We start from the raw sequence: 25,700 nt of genomic DNA on the forward strand, positions 1-25,700 counted from the left end.
ACACACACACACACACACACACACACACACACACACACACACACACATTGATGAAGATCGTTTCAGTCGGTCTCCTGAAGGTTGAGCGTGCTTCGTCATCAGCTGGAGCTGAAGAAGACTTTGATGGTGTTGTTGTAGATTGCGTTGGCGAGCTCCAGCGGCTCCTCCTCCCTCGCTGCAGCCATCACCTCTAACACTTGTCTGGACGAGAGAAATAGTGAAATCTATGCATCAGCTTTTGGACTGAAGAACGTTGATGTTGGCTCGCTTGCAAACTGATGAATTTATCGAGTGAGTTCTGCAGAGAATCCACCTCAACGTTACTCACATGATGTGACAGGGCTCGTTCCTGTCCTTCAGACAATGCTCCGCCTCCCACTTCTTCTTTGTGGGAAATGTAGTTGTTACATTTTTGGAGCCTACATGCGTGTTCTTCACGCCACACCACGGAGCATCTGGGAAGGAGCAGGAAGGTATGATGAACGCATTAATAACTGTCAAACAGCAATATGACGCACCAAACATCCAGATCTTTTGTGTAATGATGAGCATTTGTGTATGCTCTCCAATATCATTATCTTCTTTAATATCTATATCAAATACCTTTTATACTAAAACAAACTGAAGGCATCTCACCCGTTTCTATCATGAGCCTCTCAGTGGGGATGGACTTCATGGCTTCAATATTGGCCTCTGTTTTCAAGGAACTGAAAAATAGAAATAACAATAAACACTGTTTAACATGCAGTATTAAAATAAATAAATAATAACAAAATGATGTTGTGAAACACAGAGCTGAACTGATTTTTCTTTGTTAGATAATATAAATAATACATTATATCAGCGCTGTATTGTTCACATAGTTGCAAATAAAAAACAAAAATTAAATATTTGATGAGTCATGTTGCTTTAAATACAGAATACATTAAAACACTCCCCTTCATTGAATTATTATTATTAATAATTATTATTAACAAAAACAAAAATCCACCCAAAAATAAATAAATACAAAATCCACCCAAAAATAAATAAAGAAATCCAACCAAAAATAACAATAAAAAAAATCCACCCAAAAATAATAATAATAAAAAATCCACCAAAAAATAAATAAATAAAGAAATCCAACCAAAAATAATAAATAAAGAAATCCACCCAAAAATAATAATAAAAAAAATCTGCCACAAAAAAAATGACCCCAAAAGAAAGTAATGTTTTTTTGGGGTGGTTTTTATTTTTTTTTTTGCTGGCGGGAATGGGCTTCCATAGTTTAGACAAGTTTTATTTAGCATGATACACTGAATCCAACATTGTAGACCAGATGTGGAGCTGAGTCCACATGTGGTTCATGTCGGGTCAAGTCTTCGGGTTCAGTTCAGGTGAAACACTACATCCTCTCACCATCCATTTATTCCAATGAAGAGGTCAAGGTCAATGAGGGCAGCCGCGTCCTCTGCCGTCCCGTCAAACGAGTGGACCTGAAATAATAAAACTCTCAGGTAATCAGCTGGATCATAGTTTCGTCTCCAACTTTAGTGAATTAATTTCTTCTTTCTTTACCATAATAATTACATTAGTGGCAAACTACCATTCCATTGAATTACGTTTCTATTTCTTTCAAATGTGAAAGCAACGTTCTCCAAATATTTCCTACAGACATCTTGTAATGAGTGAAGATGTCTGAGATCCTTCTGCAGTAAGTTTTATTGGAACGTGTGTCTATTAAATGCATCACTTCCTGTAAACTGGAGATTACCCAGGATCCCACAATGCAATGCACAATGCACACGGAGGACTTAAACAGCTCATTTAAAGAAGAAATGTCAGACAGCTTCCACAACATCTTGGAAAATCAAAAACTTCAAACAAAATCAGTAAAAACCGCAAAGTAGTAAAGTTTGAATCCCTTTTAGTGAAACACTTTAAAGTGTCTTCCTCTCTTGTATACTTTCTACCAGACAGTTAACTTTGAAGAATATCATAAAGTGTAAAACAAATGTCCTCACCACTCCTCCAACACATCTGTCTCGGTTTCTCTTCATGATGTCTGTCAAAGAGAGACAAAGAAACAGTAAAATGCTTTGTATAACAATAAAAACCACACCAGGTCCTGAGTGAACAAACCTACCGATGAACTCCTGATGGGAGTTCCTGCAGTGGAGGAACATCGGCAGCTGGGTCTCCTCTGCCAGATCAAACTGCTTCTCAAAGTATCTGTTCCACACCAGAACAAGCGAAGAGAGGAAACAGTGAAGAGAGTATTTAAGGGCTTCTTCAAACTTTTGTGACAAACAATTTAACAATTTCTCAACCAAGTTATCAATAGATTAGTTTGTGATGAAAACAATTGTTACACGTAGCCAGGCGTCAACCTCCAGGTCTTTAATAAACAATAGAGACAAATAAACTTACTTGAGTTGAGTCTCTTTTGGGCAAAATTGCAACCTGTCGAAATCTGTAACAGGGAGAAAAGACACATTACAGTCTCATTAAACAATGGAAACTCTTAATGTTACGATCCGCACATCCTACTCCCACACTCAGGACACTGGAGACTTTATATTTGATATCATATTTATATTCTATAGAAGAATACACACTGATGTAGTTGTATAAAAAAAGCTAAGAGCCACAAGTGTCAAATTTGTTGTGGATAAAATTTGTTTCCTTTTGTGTTTTATATCTTTTGTTAAATTATTACTGCACAAACGCAACACCGTCACCAGCACCCACCTAGTCCACACTCTCCGACGGCCACCACCTTTCCTCTGTGCGCCGTCACCAGCTCCCTCAACCCTGAGAGGTACTGGGATTCACCATTCTGTTCAAACTCACTGCAGCGGGTGGGATGGCAGCCCACCGTGCAGTAGAACTCATCTGTAACGACACACAGGGAGCGAGTGTAAAGGTGGAGCACAGAGGACAGAATCAGGCAGATTTGGTTGATTCTGCTCCTGAAGAACTGGACTCATGAATTCACATTGAGGTCGTGCACCAGGCTCTGCGATACCATCGTAAAAAGCCCACAAAGAAATCCACAACACGTCTTTTGTCGTGGTTTTCATTACCTCTGGTCTCGGCTAGTTTAAGAGCCTCCTTGCTGTCTTCGAGGTTTCCTCCTGTGATCATAAACTGGAACAAAGCGACAGGTTTTACATTACTTATGAGACAAAAATTCGAAATGGCTTTTCGGTGTTCAAAAACAAGACTTAAGAGTCTCGGATCACCACAGTTATTACTATTTAATGCTAAAGGGAACACAAGCGCCTTTCAGTGCAGTCCGTCCGATGGTTGTTGAAACATTTCCCTCAAAATCACAAACGTCGACCTCATGATGGTGCAAGAGGAAAAAGTCAGAGGATCACTTAAGTCAGTGGGATTCATCCTCTGAGGACCATGAATGTCTGCACTAAATTTCATGAGAATCCATCTGACAGCTATTGAGATATTTCAGTCAAACCAAAAGTAATAATGGAGACGTGGCTTACCTTTTCGACTCCGGTTCTGAGAGCTCTGTCAATGATCTCATTGAAGTCATCTGTCACAAAATCACAACTGGTCTCAGGTTAACTAGTCTCAGGTTAACTGGTCTCAGATTAACTGGTCCCAGATTAACTGTTCTCAGGTTAACTAGTCTCAGATTAACTGGTCTCAGGTTAACTAGTCTCAGGTTAACTGGTCTCAGGTTAACTGGTCTCAGGTTAACTAGTCTCAGGTAAACTGGTCTCAGGTTAACTGGTCTCAGGTTAACTGGTCTCAGATTAACTGGTCTCAGGTAAACTGGTCTCAGGTAAACTGGTCTCAGGTTAACTAGTCTCAGATTAACTGTTCTCAGGTTAACTRKTCTCAGGTTAACTAGTCTCAGATTAACTCGTCTCAGATTAACTAGTCTCAGATTATCTGGTCTCAGGTAAACTGGTCTCAGGTAAACTGGTCTCAGGTTAACTAGTCTCAGATTAACTGGTCTCAGGTTAACTAGTCTCAGGTAAACTGGTCTCAGGTTAACTAGTCTCAGGTTAATTGATCTCAGGTTAATTGATCTCAGGTTAACTAGTCTCAGGTAAACTGGTCTCAGGTTAACTAGTCTCAGGTTAACTGGTCTCAGGTTAACTAGTCTCAGATTAACTGGTCTCAGGTTAACTGGTCTCAGATTAACTGGTCTCAGGTTAACTAGTCTCAGGTTAACTGGTCTCAGGTTAACTCGTCGCGGGTTAACTGATCTCAGGTTAACTGATCTCAGGTTAACTAGTCTCAGGTTAACTAGTCTCAGATTAACTGGTCTCAGGTTAACTGGTCTCGGGTTAACTAGTCTCGGGTTAACTGGTCTCAGGTTAACTGGTCTCAGGTTAACTAGTCTCAGGTTAACTAGTCTCAAATGAACTGGTCTCAGGTTAATTGATCTCAGGTTAACTAGTCCCGGGTTAACTGGTCTCAGGTTAACTAGTCTCAGGTTAACTAGTCTCAAGTTAACTGATCTCGGGTTAACTGGTCTCGGGTTAACTAGTCTCGGGTTAACTAGTCTCGGGTTAACTGGTCTCAGGTTAACTAGTCTCGACAGCACACAAGCCAAAAGTAAATGCGTAGCTCACCGTCGTGCTTCTGCTTCCCTCTGTAGAGTCCTCTGAACATCGGGTCGGTGAGGTTCACACCGATATCTGAAAGGGGGAGGATGGAAGTTATCGATACTGAAATATTTCACCAAACATGTTGTGATTCATTTTGGATCGTGCATTTTGACTGATATTCTCTTATGATATAGTTATGATATGATACAGTGATCCTGCTGGAATATCGCCTCTTGAAATAATATATATATATAATTGATCAACTTCTCATCTCAGTACACATTTTAACTCCTATTGTTCATCATGTCATCTCAGCTGCTTGTAAATATGTAAAACTACAAGCATTTTTTAAAGTGCATGATCATGAGCCAGTCATATAAACCTGCACATGGTTAAGGCTTCAATTTCCCAGTGGGTTGAGGGTTTGATTCCCACTCTAATACTGTGCAACCACCACCTTTCTTGACTCTATCTGCATTCACTTTAATGCCAAGCACAGTACCTGTTGCTGATGTATAAGCTGTCATCAGGAGTTGTGAAATGTTTTAAACCAAAATCAAACCATCTGACATGTTCGTGCACACATCTGTACAGTTAGTAACTGCTGTGTTGTCATTTCTCAGCAGGGCTAACTCAAACTAGCTCCCATGCTAACTCAAAACACACATGCTTGTCTGTTTACCACCATTACCAGCATGCACTGACTCTCATCTAACCTTCTCTTTCTGTCATGTAATGTAAACATCAAACACAAGTGTCTCACCGATGAATTTGTGCTGAGCCATGTTTGTAAGAGCAATACTTCTAAAAAGAACCACACATGCAGCTCTCACCAATCCCATAATGCGTCAATACCGTAAGTACTGTAACTGAGAGCAATCCCATTATTGGTATAGTTAGCTTTTTTGTTACTTTCCCTGCTCTCCAAAGGTTCTAGACGAAAGATAATATGGAGCGCGTTTGGTTGTAGTTAGCCGTTATTACTAACATCTGTGATTAAATTGTGGGAAAAAAGGGACAAAATAAACATCCAAGAAAATACGTTTGCACATTCTAAGTGCACTTACGGTAATAACGTCCACACGCCACATAGTCCCAGAATCCACCGCGCCGCTCACCGAGAAGGTGACAGGGGACGGTGAAAATGGCCACTGCCTATCTCACTCACCACCAGAAGGTGTTGCGGCTTTACAAGAAATCCCTTCGACACCTGGAGTCATGGTGCATCTTCAGGTAGGAGGAGCTTGTCTTCGTTTAAGAACCGCGAAAATAAGAACATAACACGTCGCTGCTGTACCGTAGACAGTCTGTGTTTGCTGTGCTGCTAAGCTAACCAGCTAAACTAAGCTAACGGCTAGCCAGGTCACCCATTCCAGTCGAGTTATAGCCTTATAGCTAACAGCTAAACTTACAAATCTAGTCTAATAGATCTGAATAGATAAATACAGAAATCATCATACATTATATACATTAAGAGAGTTTACATTTTAGGAATTCACTTAGTGAGAAATCTCACTTCTCATTTGCTCACCACTCCAAACACTGTTCTGTGAAATCTATTATTGTTATTACTTAAGTAATTAATCAAGCTATTAACTCTGTTCCAGATGATGAACTGATTAATTCTTTTTTTTTGTCAAATGCTGTTCAGTTTAAGTAAGTAATAGTTAAGTATGGTAGGTATAGTATAGTATAGTGTATATATATATATATATATATATATATATATATTAGTCAAAAATGAATGAAGTTATTCACTCTAGATGTGGTCAATATACAATTTATAATATCTGAGAATAAGTTACACATTGTAATAAAAACAACAGAGAAAAAAACAAATAGAGCCAGAACCATACTGGGCATGTGAGACCAGTATTTAGGGTTTTGAGTTAAAAGTTACATGGAGTTATACCCAGACGTTACATTGCAGACAAGAATTGTGAAGAAGAATCAAGAACAACTTCGACATTGTCAAGCTTCTCGATGTTACAGTGTAAACAGGAAACGCACTGTCGTGTTTCTTCTGAAACAATTGGCACACATGATGATTTTGTTTGTGTCATGTTCACGCTGTATCTGCACTAGAAGTCTTGCGGTAACAGGACACATCTGAGTCTCTCTCTGCACTCTCATTTGTATGGTTTAAGACGTGTAACTGTTTTTTTTTTTATTGTTACAGAGACAAATACAGGTTCTACGCCTGCATGATGCGAGCTCGTTTCGATGACAGCAAGGACGAGAAGGACATGGTGAAGGCCACCATGATGCTGAAGTCGGGAGAGGAGGAGTTCTGGGCCAACCAACACCCTCAGCCCTACATCTTCCCCGACTCCCCCGGCGGGACGTCCTACGAGAGATACGAGTGCTACAAGGTGAGGCAGGGTGTCACGGGCTGCGTCTGGATGTTATCCTGTGGATACACATTTCTTCTTCTTCAGTATTTTATCTCTTACTTTATGAAGCTCACAACTTGAGACACGAAAACAACACAATTATTTGAACTTATTAGTTTGAGAGTTTTCCTGTAAACGTCTCTGTGAGGCTACAATAGGTTTGTAAGCTGTTTCACATTTTTCCCTTTTTTTCTGTAACATAAAGCCGAGGGATGTTTCAAACACAACCTTAAACTTTTCATAAAATGTTCACAGCAATGTGACGATATCGACATGCAGCACTATGTGGTCTATTGAGTCGTTACTGCCCTCTGCTGGAGATGTAAGGGGTGTGCAACTACAACCATCTACGTCACATTATCTGACAAATTCTGTCCTCAAATCTTGAGCGAGTTTTTAGCAAAGAAAAGGAACACTTGAATGTACTTATTTAAGATTAGAATAATGACAGGAAGATGCAGACGATCGTAATGTAACGTCCTGAGCTCCGCTCTGTTCCTGCAGGTCCCAGAGTGGGTGCTGGACCACTGGCACCCCTCAGAGAAGGCCATGTACCCCGACTACTTCTCCAAGAGGGAGCAGTGGAAGAAACTGAGAATGCAGAGCTGGGACAAAGAGGTGAGCGTTTCAGAACCCGGTCCGTCTACACATCACATGTTTTACATTCCACCGTGTCGCCTCGTCTTTGCGCTTTACAAGAAGCAAAATAGCCATTATAGTCCTACCTATTTATACCCTTTTAATATTTAAGGTACTTTGATCAGTGCAGAAAATGAGCTCTGTGGCAAACAGACGTTTATGATACTTGCATGTTTGGTTCAGCACGTTAATCGTCACAATTGATCTTGGTTCCAGGTCGCCCAGCTGCAGGCTGAGACTTCAGCCGGAGGCCCCAAGACCGAAGCCCTCCCTCCCGCCCGCATTGAGGGAGACCTCCCCCCTCTGTGGTGGCAGTACGTCACCCGCCCCAGGGAGCGCCCCACATAATAACCCTCCACCCAACAATCTTCAACACACAGCAACAACAACAACAACAGCAGCACGACGTCTGGCTGAATTTACATATTTCTGTGAAGAATGTTTGACAAGTCATTCACCTGTGCAGGTTGCACAGCTGAGAAAACAACTTGCCTCAATTCACACTGATGTGACTTTGGGAAGTCCTGTAGATGTATCAATGAATACCTGTAACTATTAATAAATAATTATATGTAAATGTGTGTGTTGTGTTCAACTGCAAAAAGAAAATCCTCTAAAGCTAGACATCTACAATGAGTAAAAAGTGAGGTAAAGCATACTAACTTTAATTTGTTCCAAAACATCTTTCCTACCTCCAAATATCCCCCGAGTTTAAACGTGTCTTTATAGATCTTCTCATATAACTCTGCATATATATATATATATATATATATTGGATATTCTCCCAAAAAGCACAAGGAGTGTTTTAAAAGTTCTGTATTAAAATGCACATATGCTTGCTTATAAGACCTCTGCTCAGGTGGAAGCTAAAGAGAGCTTTGCGGGGAATTTTGTGCAGTCAGCAGACTCCATGCACCAATAAGAATGATAAAGCTGTAGATTGCTCCACCCTGACAGGTGCAACAAAGTTTCCAAGAGAGGGAGGATCAGTCTGCACCCTCCTGTGATACACTCGAATCATCCAAAGAGAGTGAAATCACTTATTGTGGGTGAACCAGGGTCTGTGCATGGACCCTTAAAGGTGTAGACGTAACACTTTGACATCAGTGTCTTTACTGGTGCAACAGACGAAGCAGAAGAAGTCCGTAATGATTATGAGCCTCTAAATGTGACATTAAAGGCGCTGGATATATGCTGAGAAATCAAAGTACTTACAGTTATAGTTAGTTTACTCATACAGCATAAAAAGTGCATTTGTTGGGGACTATTTTCAGCAGTGTATTAATACATAATTTGGTACGTGGGAGTTCTGGCAGCCCCTGGAGGCAGCTAGCAGTCCTAAGAAAGCTGCAAGCAGGGCTTCAGCTATGGCGACAAGCGCGGCCTGAAGTTGCACGGTCGCATCATCATGGTCACCTCCTTCAGAGAGTAGAAGTCTGACTCCTTCCAGGAGAACCAGACGATGCCATCCGGCCCGAGCAGGTTCTGAGCTTTCAGAGAGTAGCGCCCCCCCTGGTGGAAACAAAGGGTGTTTCACAATTAACATATTTATAAACCTGAGTCCTACAAAATCTAGTGGCATGTTGTCTCTGACCTTGTAGTAGACGCCGTTGAGGTTGGTGTAGAAACACTGGTGGAACCACCAGCCGGCGTGGCTGATCTCGGCACAGATGTTGCCAGTGTCTGGCGTGCTGAAGTCGTGCTGGTCGTGGTACCAACCGAACGAATCCTCCACCGTTCCACTGAAACCAGACACATGGAGGCGGTACCGGTTCTCCTCGTTCTCTATCCTGCATGAGGAGGAGAGGAAACCATAAGAGTGGAGAGATCCACTTGTCCTGCAGCCCCCTGACTGTCCTCTACATGTTACAATAGAAGTGTCACCCATTGGTTTGTGGACTACTGTTTTGAAGCATCGAGTTCAACATTTTGGTTGTCGCCATCTTGGTTTTTTTTGCAACCAGAAGGGACACAAGGGGGTGGAGCTAAGTACAACCAACTCATCTACATCATCCGGTCTGACTACCTGAAGCTGTGGTACAGGGCATGTTTGTGGGCGTGGCTCCAGTCGTGCAGCTCGATGCGGAGGCTGTAGTGGCCCTGGTTGGACAGCAGGTGGAGCTGTTGGTTGCCCAGCCAGTGTTCCTCTCGTGGCTCGCCGAAGCCGTCGCGGTACTCCGACCAGCCGCGGTTAAAACTCACCAGGCCGCCGCGCCGCCGCTGAAACACAGTCCAGCCTCCGCCTGGAGCACACACGAAGAAGAAATTTGTCTTTGTGTCAATACCTTGTACTAGATAACGCGAGTGTGTGTCTCACCCTCGGTCTCCATGTCGCAGTAGACGGGCAGGGCAATGCCTGGCGACTGGATGATGGTGTAAACACCGGAATGACGAACACCGTTGTAATACAGAGACGCACAGTCGGATGGACAGAAAGACAAGCGCGGCCCATCTGAGGGACGGAGACAGAGAGACATGAAACGGTCAACTAATGATGAAACTGTGAAATCCTGAGTTGTTAAAATGTTGTCATTAGCAGTTTTTATAATGTGTGTAAACAGGTTATAATTCTATTTATGTTGCTGTGAAAACATCCATCAAACAACTGGATTTATTCAAGTTTCTCACCAACACTACATTTAATTAGTTAGTTAGAAAACATTGCACTTACATACTGACATTATAATTTTCCTTTACATGATACTAATTTTCACTGAACAGCCTGAACGCATCATAATGTAACTTAAGGGAACCTCTGTTGGTTAGCCGTTAGCGGTGCTGCTAACGCTACTAGCTCTCCTCCTGTCAATTTAAACACGGATCGGTTGTTTACAATGTAACATTATCAGAGATCGGCAACGAGAAAAGCACAAATGGCGATGTCCTGATCGCACATTGTGATGGTTAATATAATAATGAATTCCACCGCTCTTCTTGGCAAGACCCGCCTTGCAAAGCTGGTTTAGGCAGAGACAATTGGTTAAGTTGAGGTATTGACCTTGAGTAGTTAGGGTCAGGATAGCCCATTGGTCGGGACATAGGACCCGAACAAATCAGGATATCGGGACCTCGGGGAGCTTGGACTCCCGGCCAATCCTAGCACTTGAATGCTGTACAGGGCGGAGTCTTGCCAAGAAGAGCAATGGGATTCATTATAACGCCTCCGGTAGCTGCTGCACGCTCTCCTCCGGACTAGTGGAGGGGAGGATGAAATGAAAAATGAAAACGTAACAAGTTGTTTTCTCATTTCTATTTTTTCTCGTCCCCTTTCTTCGGATTATGTGGCTATTTCTTACACATTGCACCTTTAACTGTTAACAAAACATAGGCTGCAAAATCAGATTTTTGTACGGTAAAGTCAAATACATGTTGAATGCCCTGCAGCAACACACTGCTGCTGTGTGTCGTTTTGATTGGGTTAAAAAGTTCCAGTTAGGTTGCATGAACCTCATCATGCAACACGCAATTCATGCAACTCACCACTGTGTCGGTTGCATGTGTACCTGGTGGCAGTGTGTCTCGCGTGCCGAGCAGCGGCGTCGTTCTGACGACGTTGATGGCGCAGCCCGTGTTGCGGCTCATGCGCTGCGCGGCGGCGGCGGCCGAGAGGTTGCGTAGCTGCGTCTGCAGCTCATACAGCAGCGCCGCATGCACCAGGAGCAGCGTGTCGGCCTCGGTGTGACGCAACTCCAGAGAATGCAGGCGCTGGTCGAAGGGCGACTCTACACTAACTCTTTCTTCACCCTGAGAGTTAAAAACACAGAAGAGTTGGTGAGGTTTGACGTTGTTCTCCTGTTGTAAACAATGGGGCCCTAAAAAAGGAAGTAAGCGGTACAATTTCAAAGGAATGCTCAATGCATCTACAAAGTGTATTTTTTAAATCTTTCAAACCAATTTATTTGTAAATATATTTAAATATGTGGTTTAAACTTCCAAACACGTCTTCCAATATATTGGGTGGTTGAGGTTAAAGGGACAGTGTGTAACATTTAGGGGGATTAATTGGCAGAAATGTAATATAATATTCAGAACTACGTTTTAATTAATGCATAATCGTCTTCCACAGGTCCGCCATCTTGCACCTCCATGTTTCTAGAATGGACAAACTGAACGCTGGCTCTTGGGAGAGCCATTCGCGTTCTTACGTTACCTAAAGGTAGAGATCCGTACCAAATACATGGTATCAAACAGGCCCAGGTGCTAAATTAGGGGAGTATTAATAAACTCTGACGTTTCTGTTCTTTTTTTATTATTCCTTTTTAATGTTTAGGTGTAATTCATTATCACACTGCAGTGCTCATCTCAGCTCTCACTGTCGGGCTGAGCTCCTCCAACTAAACACACACATAGACACTATTCAACAAGCATGACCATGTAAGCAAAAGTGAAACCTAATTCAATCAACTCTGTCAGCAGTCTCTCACCCGATCAGCCAAATGTTGTTGTTTTTTTACAAACAAGCTTAAGCTAAAGCTGTCTGTATGTAGTCTGTTTATCATAGTCTGTTCTCTTAAACTTCTCAAAAAAAATGGAGGTACTACAAAGAGCCTATACGCCGTCTGAAGATGAAATTTACAGCACACGGATGAATGCGTACTCGTGGATACAGAAACTATAATTTTGGTTATTTTGTTTGTCTTCATTTTGGCAGGATTTTGCTACTGCCTCATTTGTGTGGTACAATAAATTAAATTACCAAGATGTCGGATCACCAATATGAATACTTTACAATTACAGGACACACAAGTAGGTACATTTAGCCCATTGAGTAGCTTATATGCTCAAAGGGAAGGGAAAGCATTCCTCTACTAGGACTTTCGTCAGCAAACAATGGCAACATTTACAAAAACAAGCAAATATCAGACAGCAGTCTTAACTCGACTTTGACCAAAGGGTGGCCCCCGAGACACTCCAGCCCAGAAAAATACTCTCTGGGTCAGGCAGACCAAAAGGCCTGCTGCTAATCCTGTTAGCATTCAGGGTTAAGGAGGACTTAGTGGGTGTCAATACAGGGAGATAAAGACAGACAAAGATAAATAGAGACAGAGAGAGAGGAGGGTGTCCCAATAATCTTTGCCCCTATAAAATATAAACTGCATGTATGTGTACATTATCACAGTTATTGTTAGTGTTTGTAGCATTGCCTGTATTGTTTCTGTTCAGTTTCAGTGCTAAAAGCATTTAGCTTGTGAGGCAGTGCGTTAGCGTGAATATCAAAGTACAACTGAGGCCGACTGGACATGTGGCCTGTTGTTGATGCCAGATAAAAACTCAAGGGATCACCAAAATAATTGGTATTAATCTTTTGGGGAACACGGATATCTGTGCAAACGTTTATGACAATCTGACGTAAAGCTTTTCAGATACATCACTCTGGACCAAAGTGCTGGACAGACATCAAGCCTCCAGAGGGATGCGTAGTAAAATAAAACTGTAAAAAGAAAGGGGTTTGAAGAGATGAATAATACTAAACAGATCTTTAATCCGACGTAAAACGTGTTGAATTATAAAATATAGATAAATGTATCATTATCAATCATTGAGTCGACTCTAGAGGTATCTACTTGTGAATTTTATGTTGTAGAACAAAACTTATAGAGTAAATCTCTTAATCTTGTGTTAACCACAGACCTCATTTCAGGCTACTAACCAAAATCCCATTAAAAACCTCTTTGACTTTGAGACGAGGGAACCTGATGTCAAAGAATTCTACATCATTTTCAGGTGTTAAGACTCAGTCCTGCAGGACTCTATTTATAACATGTCCAACTATTTCTTTAAGAAAGTGAAAAGCTGCCATTTCATTCTAACAGAGACAAACTGTGAACTAGTGTACGGCCGTGTACCTGCACCTCCAGGGACTTGACTCGATGGCGGTGGTTCCTCAGCTCCTCCTGCAGCTCTGACATCGTCTCCCTCAGCTCCTCTAGCTGCTCCTTTCTGTTCTGGTTCTCGTGGAGCCAATATGAGATGTCGTCTGTGCAGCGGAACATATCCGGGCAGCGTTGCTGCGACGTTCCCACCGGCACCGGAGGCAGCGTGGCCATCAGCCGGCACTGGCCACTAGACGTCAGCTGGCTGCTGTACTCGCCGCACTGTGTCGATGAACTGACAATAGTCCGGTTGAAGCTTTGGTTGGTTCTGTCGTTAACACCGGTGTCGCTGCTGCGTATGAATGGTGGGGAGTTCGCTGACAGGTCGGAGTGTGTTTCCAGGAGGAAGGGAAGAGGATGCCAGTCAGCGTCCTCATAGTTGTCTTTGTTTGTGTCCCAGTTTGTGTCAAAGTCTGTGTCTGCTACATCCATGCTTGTTTGGATGTTCATGTCCAGTACATCCCCGTTATTTTCTGTGAAGGTATTGGGGTGTACGTCCTCATCGTGTCCAACGTCTGGACGTTCATCAGAGGCCGCAAAGTCACCGGTGACATGGTGACACCGGCGGGTCAGTAAGACAAAGGTTAGTAGAATGGATCGCCACTTCATCCTAAACATTCAGTAACTCACCCTCACTGATTGTTGCTGATTTTTATTTTGATCCACAGCAACTTCAAGTGAAGTCATCGGTTTGAATTAGCTGATCAACATCAAGGTCAGATGTCATAGCTACAAGTTGAGGTCCAGACTTCACCCAAAGTTACACTTGGTTTGTAGGACGGGGAAAAAAATGTACAAAACAGATGAAGTCCATGGATTTTATTGTCCATGAATTGTGACTTAAACACAATCCGGTTCTCCCTCTTCAAACTCTGTGACATCCCAGCCAGGTTTCTATGAAGGTGCTCAACCTGGTTCAGTGGCCCATAGACTAGTGCTTTAACATTCACTGGATTGGTAGAGGAAGAGATCTCTGAAAGTCTTGTTAACTTTTAGCCCAGGAAACACGGTTACAATCAATGAGAGGAGCAGTTTACTTTACATCATTATGATTTTACCAGCAAGCCTTGAAGTTCTTGAAGAGAGAAACCTCTTTGACATGAAAAGAGTAGTTTTAGACAGGAATGATGGTCCTTCTAAACCAGATCTAAACCAAGCCCCAGATCCTGCTACGGTCCCAGCCGGGTCAAAGGAAAAGTTCAGACCTGCTGGTTCAATCTTCCACTTCAGTTGAAACAAACTGTTGAAGAGCAGAAACAAAGTCTGGATCACATTTACACATACTTTTGACAATGTATGCCACAAACACAAACGTACTGGACAACTTCAAGATTTCAAATTTGTTCATTTGTGGGACAAATCTACTTTACATCTTGGGTAAATTAAGACCCTATTCAAACCAAAACGGGAGTGTATATATGTTCCCAGGGACCTATGTTTGCAGGCTCATATGGTTTACAGGGTCCTAAATTCAGGGTCCTTTGTTTCAATGGTCATAAGTTCCCAGGTCCTATGTTTCTAGGGTCCAATGATCCCAGGGTCCTATGGTTTACTGCAGTGGTTCTCAACTGGTCTGGCTGCGGGACCCACCATCACCCCTTAATGACAAGCCGCGACCCACGACCCAAATTATATATATATATATAATTTGGGTATATCTATATTCAAGAACTCTAGTAGTAGTAACGTCTCTGTGTAGTAAAGAACTGCCAAATCAAATAAAGAAAGTACACATCAATTATATTTCAACGAATATTATTCTCAGTTTTCAAATTTAACTGGATGGATTATAAATAATACATAGAAATACATGAATAAATGTTCTTCTCATTTCAAGTAAAATAACGGCTGGATTAAAAATTTAATTACGTAACAGAATTCATTTTAGAAAAATTGTTTTCACTGAATTGCCCTGCAGCTTTAAATTCAGTTCATTCAGTGTGAAGTGAAAAAGCCACAATATTATATTTTTCTCATCTTCTAAAAAGAGAAATTAGTGTTGGAAGAATTCACCTATACGAGTCTGTCCAGTCAGAGTCTAATGACTCTGGTCTCTCTGGACATTTCTCTCTTTTGGAGATCATCCTATGATTTGACTTACTCAACTCACACCTCAACAGGTCCTGCTCCGCTGTTTATATCCTCGTCTCTCCCCCCTGTGTCAGGGTGTGTGTACATCTCACTCAAGTCAGGAAACTTGTCAGAATGCCCATATTTGATTGGATGAGCTGCATCACGTGATGTGATTCACAACGCATTGGTCGGTGTTTTTCCTGCACCGCTGAACAAGTGCCGTAAATGCTGGAATAATTCCGCTGCATAAAAAATGCCCTTCAAAATAAAATCACAACATTTTATTTTTTATTTTTTTTGTCAGGCAAAGGCCCGCGACCCACTGAAAACTGTCCGCGACCCACTTTTGGGTCACGACCCACCAGTTGAGAATCACTGGTTTACAGGGTCCTAAAGTCACAGGGTCCTGTTTCCAGGATCCTAAGTTCCCATGAAAAAACAGATGCAAGAAACTAAAAGTTCATGGAAACCCAGGACCATTAAAACGATCCCTGTTGGTGCATTCAAGGATGCTCCGACATCTGAGATTTAAGAGTCAGCTGATGCACAGAAACCTTAAAGAAATAACCAAATTTAGATACTATGAATCTTTATTCCTGCCGTTGGACGTAAAAAACATTGTCATTGAATATAAACTTCCGTGTTTTGCAAAATCATTCAATATCAACAATCTTCTCTGACATTAGTGTTGTTCTTTTCACAGTGTCTACGTCCTATGCGCTTGCTTCCTTGTCCATAAATGCAACTTCAAGAAAGTTTTCAGAACAGTCCCTGCTTTCAACTGTATCACCACACGATGGCATCGCAACTTTGACAACAAAACTAAAGGTGAACTGTTAACTGTGAGTGTCTAAAGCACTGGTAACAGAGCCAGTGAGCTAAAACTTAAAATAAACAATCCTTTGCTTTGCAAGAATTTTACATTTAATGTAAATCACACTCCTACCTGTTGCCCTGTACGTCCCAGCATTGCAACGCTGAATTCATCTCAATGGAAAAGCATCAGGACAGCCAGGAGACTATTTGTGTGTGTGTGTGTGTGTGTGTGTGTGTGTGGGCACCGGGTATGACATCTTATCCTGATAATCCTCTAATGGGATTGGCAGCAATTGGCCTTGAAGGTAATAGATTACATTTAATGGGTTCAAAGTAATGTGACGACAAGTTACAGCAACTGAAAACTGATCACAGATCTGATCTGTTCATTTCATGACCATATAGTCAATCACAGGTGCAATAATATAAGTTCTCATTGTTGACTAAAACAGCATACAAATAAACAAATTAAACATTCCCTCATATACACATTTTAGTGGATACTGTATTGTATATGATTTTTAATGTTCATATAATGCTTATAGATGTTTAATGGGAGGAGCCTAACAGTAACTTGCTGTAGGCTTAGAATCAGCCCTAATCCCCGACAATGTTAATTACATCCCATGATACTAAACGTTAAACACAACAAACCACATACTGATGATATTGGACACAAGTTTCCAATATAATCACAAAATATATATATGGACACAAAATCCAAAAGTACTTTGAAGTTACAGAAGTAGAACTTCGTAAACTGAAACAAACTGTGATTCTGTGAATATTTATTGCAGGTAGTTGAACTTAACATGTAATATTCTTTTATTTCTGTTCAGTGTAGACAAAAGGACAGAAAGACGGACTGAATTTAATTGCAGGAGTCGGTGAGTAAAGTGCCTCCACTTCTGATACTGTGTCGATAATGTCATCGGTTGGCTCTTCTGCCCGTGTCATCGTGCCATTACCTCTTCATGTTCTTCCTGAGCATCCTAGAGAGTGCGTGTGTGTGCGTGCGTGTGCGTGTGTGTGTAATGGGCTGAATGGAGGTTCAAGGCTGTGGGAGTCCTCTAATGGGTTTATATTTACCTGCCTGCCTCCAGAAGATGCTCAGTTTGTTCCATTAGTAAAACAGAAAAAAACAGACGCAGTCGAGTCTTTGTCTGAATCAGACTTGAGAACAAAACAACAGAACTTGAGTTCTCGATGGAGAAACAGTTTGAACGAAAATGTATGTTTTGTAACAAACATTTTTTTAATTTTGAGAACACAGCAAGGGAAATAAGATTGCTTAGCGGTAACTGATCTTTGTATTTGTTACAGAATAATGTGTGTAGCTTTGATATAGATATTAACAAAAGGTCTTAGAGGGAGATTCTTGGTGGATGTTGACAGTTTTTGGAGCTCCCAGACAAAAAGCCTCCAGATCAGAGGCAAACCAGTGTTGGTTCTTGTGTGAACTGTGCAAAGACAGATGAATGATGAACAAAGGAAATGGTGCCTCAATCAACAGGCTTAAAAAGGGGCTCAATGACAGGAGGGTATTGGTTTTCTACAACACTTTATAATGTTTTATAGATCAGATATGATTGATTTCAGTATCTTTTCTTCCTCCACTTGCTTCTATTTAATTGATTTCTGTTCACTTTTTCTTTGTGGGTTTGGTTCCACTTACCCGACCAATCACCAACACAAAGTTGCCGTGACTGTCGGAAAAGTTGCAAAAGTGTTCGGAAACAGATCTTCCAAATCTGATGTTGGAACGGTTCCTTTTTCAGACCATCTGCACTTCTGTTGACGGTGGTGGACGTAGAACCGAGAGAGGTTCCTGGTGCATGAAGGGTCTTAAAATGAGGCTACCGACGGATGATTAATATTAAAGTGAGGAGTGGCTTTGGACACAGAGCTTGAAAAAAAATGAAGTTGATCCTCATCAACCTTTTCCCCGGTGGTCCGTTAAACAAGTCAATCCCCTTTCAGATTAATCACTAGTCACAGAGAGGGCTCAGAGAATGGAAAGATGCTGCAGCAGGTGTGTGTGTGTGTGTGTGTGTGTAACTGTAGACGCTGACCCCGCAGGTTTGAATCCCCTCTTCCACCCCTGTGACACCATGTCGGCTTGGTGTTAATCTGCCCGATGCGTCGGCTGACATTTAACACGTTAGGAGGCGGAGGGAGACTTGCGTGGTGCGTCTCTGTCTTTTGTTGTGCCTCTACGTTTTTTCGTCCTGAAGTCTTCAGCTTTGGAGTTTGAAGGTTGATGTGATTTCTCTGTGAAACCACCAAATAAACAACAACGTCATTATTAAAAACATACATTTAGATGTATCAGGAAACAGCTAATATCTACCTGCTGTGGTCACAAGGCGAAAACAGACTAATCAGATAGAACTATTATGCATGTTAAAAGTTACTTTAGAACCCATAATACCATATTATTTAGTATGCCAAAAGAAGATTTAGTATCTCCCAATACAAGGTATGTTTAATGCAGTATTCCAAAAATGGAGTGCAGATGGATGGCAGATTTTTGTTGGCCAACCAGGAAGTTAACATCACTGGTTCCCCCGGCAAAACACCAATGGGATTCTTCCATTGGACTTTGGATAATCTTCACAAATCAACACCACTTTCTTGATTTTTGAAGCGTAAACGGAGTCGGCAGAAGTAAAAAGCTAACGTTAGGCTACAAACTTAACACCACGGTTGTGAGTGAACACAACAAGGGTGTGATGGCGGACTAGTCGTCTCATTTAGCAACCGCTTTTTTCAAGACACGTAAAAGCTTCAACATTTACGAGAGGGCTATTTACTGACGTATTTTATATCTGCTTGTGTTAGCCACAGACCTTATTTCATGCATCTAACCAAACACTTATTCAAAAAACCCATTGAGTGCAAAATGGGCTTACTCATTTCTGGGTTTTAGAACTCGTTCCTGCAGCGCTGTATATCCGGATTTCCTGCTGCATGCTGTTCTGAACTACAATCCTAAGATACATCACATCTACTGAGAGCAGAGGCAGACGACAGCTCATTAACAAAGGTCGCCGGATATGTGAGCGAGCAACGTTATCATCCTCGGTAGCCCAGTGCGTCAAACTACGACGCTCCACTACGGTCGCAGTAAACACGTGGTTAACGTTGTGAATCCAAACAAAAACACTAAAGGATAAAGGGTTCTGAGTTCAGGTACAAGTGCACTTTCAGTTTCAGGTGGCTTCTTCTTAAGTCTCCGGCTTCCACTGGAAACCCAGTGTTTAACATCACATCGCTATGATTTGTGGTTAATTCGCTTGGACAAAGTCTGCAGTAATGCAGACCTACAGAAAGGGTTCATAATGGACTCAAAATGTCTCTGAGAGAGCCCTCAAACACTCGATGATGGTATAAATACTGCAGGACTGATGAGGGAAATGGAGAACAGGTGAGCAGGTCAGGTGATGGATGTGGGAGTCAGGTGACTGGGACAGGTGGATAAGTGTGAGGACATCTGGTGGACAGGTAGAGAAGAGCAGTGAAAGGGCCTGAGGAGGCAGAATGGGCAAATATAAACACAACCGAGGGAGATATTGAGACGCTATCTTAGCGTGTTAACATGCTAACACTGACTAATTACCACAGTACAGTTGTACAGCTGAGACTTCTGGGAATGCAGCTACTTTTGCAGATATTTGGTCAAAAACAAAAGTTTTGGACAAATTTAAATGTAGACGAAAGCGCTAAAAAAACTCTTATTACAATTCATCCTGAAGGGAAGATGAAGGAGTACCAAATGTTATGGTAATCTGTCCAATGGTTGAGATAAAAAACCTCACGGTGGCGCTGAAAGAAAAATCAGAGGATCACCAAAGTCAGTGGGGTTCATCCTCTGGGGAACATGAATGTCTGTACAAACTCTCCCAGCAGTCTGTTTAATAAATGTTGAGATATTTCAATCACTAGAGCCACATTTTATTTAATATAACCGGAGGAATATAAGAATAAATCAGGTTTATAACCAGAACTTTCCAACAGTTTTCGGTTTTCTTCACAATGAGCTGCGTCTTTTCCTTGAAAGTTCAGCTTTTTGAGTTGGGAAGTTTTCATTGGAGCATTGTGTGTGTGTGTGTGTGGGTGGAAGAGGGGGATGATGTTTCATTGATTGTCTATTTTCATGCAGCAGTGTGTGTTTGCAACCATGAATGAGAAAAATGATTCGGAGATTTCAGGTAATGACGTCATCATCGCGTGTGTGTGTGTGTGTGTGTGTGTGTGTGTGTGTGTGTGTGTGTGTGTGTGTGTGTGTCCTTGGCTGACAGGATATAAAGTCGCCTGGTCAGTTGGAAGGACTAAAGTGGAGAACAACAGAAATCTCAGTCCAACAGCTGAACGAACTCAAAACAGCAGCGAGAGAGAGACGGCGAGGTGAGTGTCTGAATATTATGATCTTTTTCTTTATTCAAATTATATTAAAAAGCTGTTTTCTACATTCGACTCGTGAACAAACTTTTAAACTAAAAGGAGGACAAATGTAAAATAAAGAAAAAGAAAAACATAATAATAATAATACTGATAATAATAATATTGATAATAAGCAATATCACATCAAAACAGTGATTACAAAGTGCTTTATCAAAGGCAAACGTAATATAATAACTAAAGAGTTTTAAAGATATGATGAAAAGAAGAACTGCGTGAATACATGAAATATAAAATACGTTCTATTATATTTGTAAGAAGAGAGAACAGAGGAAACATCTTTCTGTGGTGATTATGTGAAATATAATAATACTATCTGGATGCTTTTTTGTGGTCATAAGAAACAGTTTTGTGCATCATTGTATTATAATACTCAACATACACAACATAACATTAGGTGCATTATGCAATTTAAATGAACAAGTTCATTAAAGTAGTAATGTTCTGCTATTATCTTGTGATCATAAAAGAATAATTCCAGTGATTAAAAAGAAAATATTTAATAACACGTTAACACGTCATCTGAAACCAGAGGGGAAAATTAAAACAGTTTTCTTGGGTATGATATTTGAATCTCGTCAACCCAACGTAGAGAAATGTTTGAGTGGATTTTTGTGCTAGCAGTAAAAATATGTTCATGATTACAAGAAAACAACAAGAACAACTGAAATCCATACTTATGTCCTCTCCAGTAGAACCAGGGTTCTAGTTCATTTACTGTCACTTGTTCACATTGTTGTATATTTTTAATATACTAGTTTATTATCACTTCTTTTAAAGTGTCTTTCTTTGTATTTTATTTTTCAGTCAACTGTTTTTTCTTTGTTTTTTTAGGATTTTATTGTTTGATATTTACTCCACACTGTTTCTTATTTTGAAACACACACACACACACACATATATATATATATATATATATATATATATTTGTAAATATATAACTTTATTTAGTGTGCTGTGCTGTAAATGTGTTTTAGCTGTGGGCCTACATTCAACACAGTAAAAGATTGTGATTGTTAAAATGTTTTGTTCTCATGGATATTAATAGTAATTGTAGATCAGTAGTGTTCAATTGTAGATGATTAATTCATTTGCATTTATAATATTTACTTTTAAAACAATCATCAGGGCTTTATAAATACAGATTAAAGCCAAACAAATTAAGTTGATTGGATGTGTCACAAATGAGAAGCTTTTATTTTGAAATTACTGCAGCTGATCACAGACAGAGAAAAAGATAACAATGTATCGATGTACGCGTTGCAGAGAAATGTGTCTTGCGTGGCTATTGGTGGCTGTGGTGGTGGTGGGCGTGGCCAGAGGAGACGCCAGTCAGTGCTGGGAACATCCGAGCTGTCAGGACGTCAACTCTGAGACGAGCATGATGGTAACACACACACACACACACACACACACACACAGACCCATACCTGACTAGATTTAAAATGAGTAAATCATTTCACACATCTGCACACATCCTCTCTGTCCTCTGCTGGTTACAAACATCTGCACACATCTCTGTCCTCTCCTCCTGCAGGAGTGCATCAAGCACTGTCGCTCCGACCTCACCGCCGAGGTGCCCGTCATCCCGGGTGCAGCCCACCTCCAACCCCCTCCTCCTCCTGCTCCTCCATCAGACCCCGAGTCTCTGCCTCCCCTCTCTTTTTTATCTCCCTCCTCCTCCTTCTCCTTCCCCTCCACTCCTCAGGCCAAGCGCTCCTACTCCATGGAGCACTTCCGCTGGGGGAAGCCCGTTGGGCGCAAGCGCCGCCCGGTCAAAGTCTACGCCTCCAACGGCGTGGAGGAAGAGTCGGCCGAGCTGTTCCCCGGAGAGATGAGGAGGCGGGAGCTAGCCGGCAAGATGATGATGGAGGACGAGGAGAAGGCGCAGGAGGTGGCAGAGGAGGAGGCGGAGGAGCAGGAGCAGCTCCCCGGTGACCTCCACGAGAAGAAAGACGGCACCTACAAGATGAAGCACTTCCGCTGGAGCGGCCCGCCGGCCAGCAAGCGCTACGGCGGCTTCATGAAGAGCTGGGACGAGCGCAGCCAGAGGCCGCTGCTCACGCTCTTCAAAAACGTCATCAACAAAGACGGACAGCAGGAGGGAGAGCAGTGAGGGAGGGAGGAGGAGGAGGAGAGGGAGGGAGGAGAGGGAGGGAGGAAAGAGAGGCAGGAGGAGATAGATAGAAGAGGAGCAGACAGATCCTTCAGATCCGGGCTGGGCGATATGGAGAAAAGAAAATCTAAATATCATGATATTTTTTCACCAAATATATACCTCGATATCGAGATGATATTGTCGTATAGATATTGATATATATGCAGATATATCTGCAGGCAACCCTGTCTCCTTAGAATTTTGTTTTTTGTTTTTATAATCGATTAATATGTAGATTATTGCTTTAAATATTTGTTTAGTTTATAAAGTATCAGACTATAGTATAATGTCCAATTTGATGTTGTGAAATGTCTTTTTTTTTGTCCAACAAAACAATGCGATGATATGCAGAGAAAACACATAAATATTCACAACTGAGACTTTCTTTTTGGAGACTGAATCAAGGGTTCAATTGTCAAACGAGGCCCGTCTCACTGTTGACTTCTCCTCCATGAAACCAAGACCGAGATGTTTCCCTCAAAGGCCTGAACACTATAGTTTCTCAACCAGCTCATGAGTGAAGGTTCCTTTCATGGAAACACACTAAAGGTTTTAATGATTTCACATGACCGATGTTTGTCTCTGCTCTGTGCTCTTCTCACTGGTTTCACGTGGATCGGGGCTCACTTTGAATAAAATAAATCTGATTTTGAGTTGAGTATTTGAGTGTGAAACTCTTAATAAATAAAACCTAAAGATGATTTAAAAAGTGTGATCAGCCTTTAGTAGGTACGGGTTTTATTTGTAAAGCAAGGACAGAAATCTTCAGTAAAATGTTTTGCAGATAAATTCAACAAAGTTTCTTTAAATTGACACAAAATTGTCTGTGTGCCGTGTTACTGTTCACTTGTAAATAATAATGTGCTGTGTCAACGTCGTTTCTAGGAGACAGGGTTACAGGTTACAGCCGCTCCTCGATGGTCGAGGTTTGGTGAAGATTGAGAGTTATTGTTGTCATGATTAAACGTTTAGTGTTCACACATGAATGACAGTCAGTAACTTCACCCACAGAGATATCCTGCAACGAGAGAGAGAGGGAGAGAGGGAGAGAGAGAGGGAGGAAGAGAGGAAAAATGTTTTATATATTGATTCATGTAAATAAATGTAAATGACATGAAAATATAAAGTTATTTGCAAGCAAAAGATACGAGGAATGTTTTTTTTTACTATCTTATCTGTCTATCTGTCTGTCTGTCTGTCTGTCCATTCGTCCATCTTTCTATCTATCTAGTGTAGTACCATAACATTTCCACAGGAGAGCAGCACTGTACAGACACTATAGATGAGAACGTGTAAAGGAATAATCATTGCTTTACTTCCGACTGTGTTTTGATACTTTGTGTCACAAAATATAAGAAGTTGTAAAATGCTTTGAATCTCCAGATTCCACTGAAGACAGCAGCAGTTATCTGTGTAATATATGGACACAGCTGATTTGATATATTATTATAATCTTTATTGGTTTTGGGGGGCAGCACCGTCAGGGTGGGACGGACATCACCTAGAGGACACCAATCAGCTTAGAGGACAGGGACCACACAGCTGTCAATCAAACACCAGACACTTGGACACCTTCACTGTGAGAGAGGTGATTTCCTCCTTTAAGGGGTTTCTGTCAGATGTTCTTTCTGCTCCACCAGTCACTCACTGACACATTGTTTCACTTCCCTTTAAGAAGCCTCTCATGCATATCAGCACAGAGAGAGTCATCATACAGAATGAGCTGAAATATATCAAACTACACTGGAGATAAAACATCAATATGTGGACAAAAATAAAAAAGTTTTCATCCAAAACTCAACTTAACGTGACTTTAAAGTATTTAGTTGAAACCGGAAACAAATCAAAAAATGAACTGACTAGAACTAAGGATTCTTCATGTCGATTTCAATTATCATTTCAGAAAATATGGACGTTTGGATTCATCCTTTTCTCTGACTTGATAAAAATCTACAAAACGCTTCCTGTCTTTCCTCGAATCAATTTCTTATTTGTTGTTACACCTGTCATTTCTCCATCACACTGGCTCTATTTTTAGTCGATCAATAACATTTAATGGGAAAACACCTGCGTTTGTTTCAGAATCTTTGGTGAATTTGAACCCTTTCACTTCACTCATTGTCACTCACTCTTTCATTCTGGCCTCGCAGGCTTCCATACCCCGTGGTTATACCTGGACCGTGGCCCGGTCTGACACCCACTTTTATCATTAGTCACATTTCTATTACTGCTACCATTATTAGTAGTTGTAACTCTGCTTACTACTCTCGTTATATGAATCATTTATTATATAAGTATTGAATGTGTTGTAACTCTGTTATGTTGTTCATTCTGTGCACATGACATCTATCCTCTGTCCACCCTGACAGAGGGGTCCCTCCTCTGTTGCTCTCCATAACGTTTCTTCCTTTTCTTTCTCCCCATTAAAGGGTTTATTTCGGGAGTCTGTTCTGATGTGAGGGTCCTGGGACAGACGATGTCGTATGTGTACAGGTTGTAAAGCCCTCTGAGGCAAACTTGTGATTCATGGTTTTTGGCTGTACAAATGAATTGAATTGAATTGTTGTCAACCAATACCAAATATAAACCTTCGTTGGGTATTGAAAAGTTAAAACTCACCATAACAGCGTTCACATCAGTGTTTATAAATGTAAATGAAGGCCGTTTTACCGTGTACAGTAACTGTGTAGATCAAAGCTCTCAGCAGAGAGGAGGAAACATGATG

At 41.3% G+C, this 25,700-nt stretch overlaps 4 protein-coding genes across 4 annotated transcripts; 2 read left to right on the plus strand and 2 right to left on the minus strand.

Moving 5' to 3' along the window:
* Positions 1–13: 13 nt before the first annotated feature.
* Positions 14–5,404, minus strand: tatdn1 (TatD DNase domain containing 1). Its single transcript, XM_031878501.1, has 12 exons — positions 5,326–5,404; positions 4,587–4,652; positions 3,486–3,535; positions 3,066–3,129; positions 2,731–2,874; positions 2,410–2,452; positions 2,126–2,211; positions 2,004–2,044; positions 1,399–1,475; positions 637–707; positions 329–455; positions 14–201 (listed from the first exon to the last, which is right to left on the minus strand). Exons 1-12 carry the CDS (start codon positions 5,402–5,404, stop codon positions 99–101), a joined length of 951 nt encoding a protein of 316 aa, XP_031734361.1. The 3' UTR covers positions 14–98.
* A 277-nt stretch (positions 5,405–5,681) lies between these two features.
* ndufb9 (NADH:ubiquinone oxidoreductase subunit B9) lies at positions 5,682–8,171 on the plus strand. The gene is made up of 4 exons (XM_031878490.1): positions 5,682–5,795; positions 6,742–6,934; positions 7,460–7,573; positions 7,811–8,171. The coding sequence occupies exons 1-4, from the start codon at positions 5,707–5,709 to the stop codon at positions 7,940–7,942; spliced, it is 528 nt and encodes a 175-aa protein (XP_031734350.1). The 5' UTR covers positions 5,682–5,706; the 3' UTR covers positions 7,943–8,171.
* A 210-nt stretch (positions 8,172–8,381) lies between these two features.
* LOC116400588 (angiopoietin-related protein 7-like) lies at positions 8,382–14,597 on the minus strand. Its single transcript, XM_031878500.1, has 6 exons — positions 13,441–14,597; positions 11,098–11,338; positions 9,912–10,046; positions 9,621–9,837; positions 9,189–9,384; positions 8,382–9,106 (listed from the first exon to the last, which is right to left on the minus strand). Exons 1-6 carry the CDS (start codon positions 14,083–14,085, stop codon positions 8,960–8,962), a joined length of 1,581 nt encoding a protein of 526 aa, XP_031734360.1. The 5' UTR covers positions 14,086–14,597; the 3' UTR covers positions 8,382–8,959.
* A 6,089-nt stretch (positions 14,598–20,686) lies between these two features.
* Positions 20,687–22,981, plus strand: pomca (proopiomelanocortin a). Its single transcript, XM_031878506.1, has 3 exons — positions 20,687–20,763; positions 22,084–22,204; positions 22,355–22,981. Exons 2-3 carry the CDS (start codon positions 22,088–22,090, stop codon positions 22,931–22,933), a joined length of 696 nt encoding a protein of 231 aa, XP_031734366.1. The 5' UTR covers positions 20,687–20,763; positions 22,084–22,087; the 3' UTR covers positions 22,934–22,981.
* The last annotated feature ends 2,719 nt before the right edge of the window (positions 22,982–25,700 follow it).

Source organism: Anarrhichthys ocellatus, unplaced genomic scaffold (genome assembly GCF_004355925.1).
Source record: "Anarrhichthys ocellatus isolate YVR2014 unplaced genomic scaffold, GSC_Weel_1.0 scaffold183, whole genome shotgun sequence".
NCBI lineage: Eukaryota > Metazoa > Chordata > Actinopteri > Perciformes > Anarhichadidae > Anarrhichthys > Anarrhichthys ocellatus.

What these genes read in the sequence shown, in the direction of transcription:
- tatdn1 (XM_031878501.1), bottom strand. Translation starts at nt 5,404, where the DNA reads ATGGGATTGGTGAGAGCTGCATGTGTGGTTCTTTTTAGAAGTATTGCT. An exon ending in TCAGAACCGGAGTCGAAAAG is followed by an intron (nt 3,130 to 3,485) that starts GTAAGCCACGTC and finishes GCTTTGTTCCAG; the next exon opens with TTTATGATCACAGGAGGAAA. An exon ending in TAAACTAGCCGAGACCAGAG is followed by an intron (nt 2,875 to 3,065) that starts GTAATGAAAACC and finishes GTGTCGTTACAG; the next exon opens with ATGAGTTCTACTGCACGGTG.
- ndufb9 (XM_031878490.1), top strand. Translation starts at nt 5,707, where the DNA reads ATGGCCACTGCCTATCTCACTCACCACCAGAAGGTGTTGCGGCTTTAC. An exon ending in AGAGATACGAGTGCTACAAG is followed by an intron (nt 6,935 to 7,459) that starts GTGAGGCAGGGT and finishes CTGTTCCTGCAG; the next exon opens with GTCCCAGAGTGGGTGCTGGA. An exon ending in TGCAGAGCTGGGACAAAGAG is followed by an intron (nt 7,574 to 7,810) that starts GTGAGCGTTTCA and finishes TCTTGGTTCCAG; the next exon opens with GTCGCCCAGCTGCAGGCTGA.
- LOC116400588 (XM_031878500.1), bottom strand. Translation starts at nt 14,085, where the DNA reads ATGTTTAGGATGAAGTGGCGATCCATTCTACTAACCTTTGTCTTACTG. An exon ending in CTGCGACATGGAGACCGAGG is followed by an intron (nt 9,838 to 9,911) that starts GTGAGACACACA and finishes TGTGTGCTCCAG; the next exon opens with GCGGAGGCTGGACTGTGTTT. An exon ending in GCCCTGTACCACAGCTTCAG is followed by an intron (nt 9,385 to 9,620) that starts GTAGTCAGACCG and finishes CTCCTCATGCAG; the next exon opens with GATAGAGAACGAGGAGAACC.
- pomca (XM_031878506.1), top strand. Translation starts at nt 22,088, where the DNA reads ATGTGTCTTGCGTGGCTATTGGTGGCTGTGGTGGTGGTGGGCGTGGCC. An exon ending in ACTCTGAGACGAGCATGATG is followed by an intron (nt 22,205 to 22,354) that starts GTAACACACACA and finishes CTCCTCCTGCAG; the next exon opens with GAGTGCATCAAGCACTGTCG.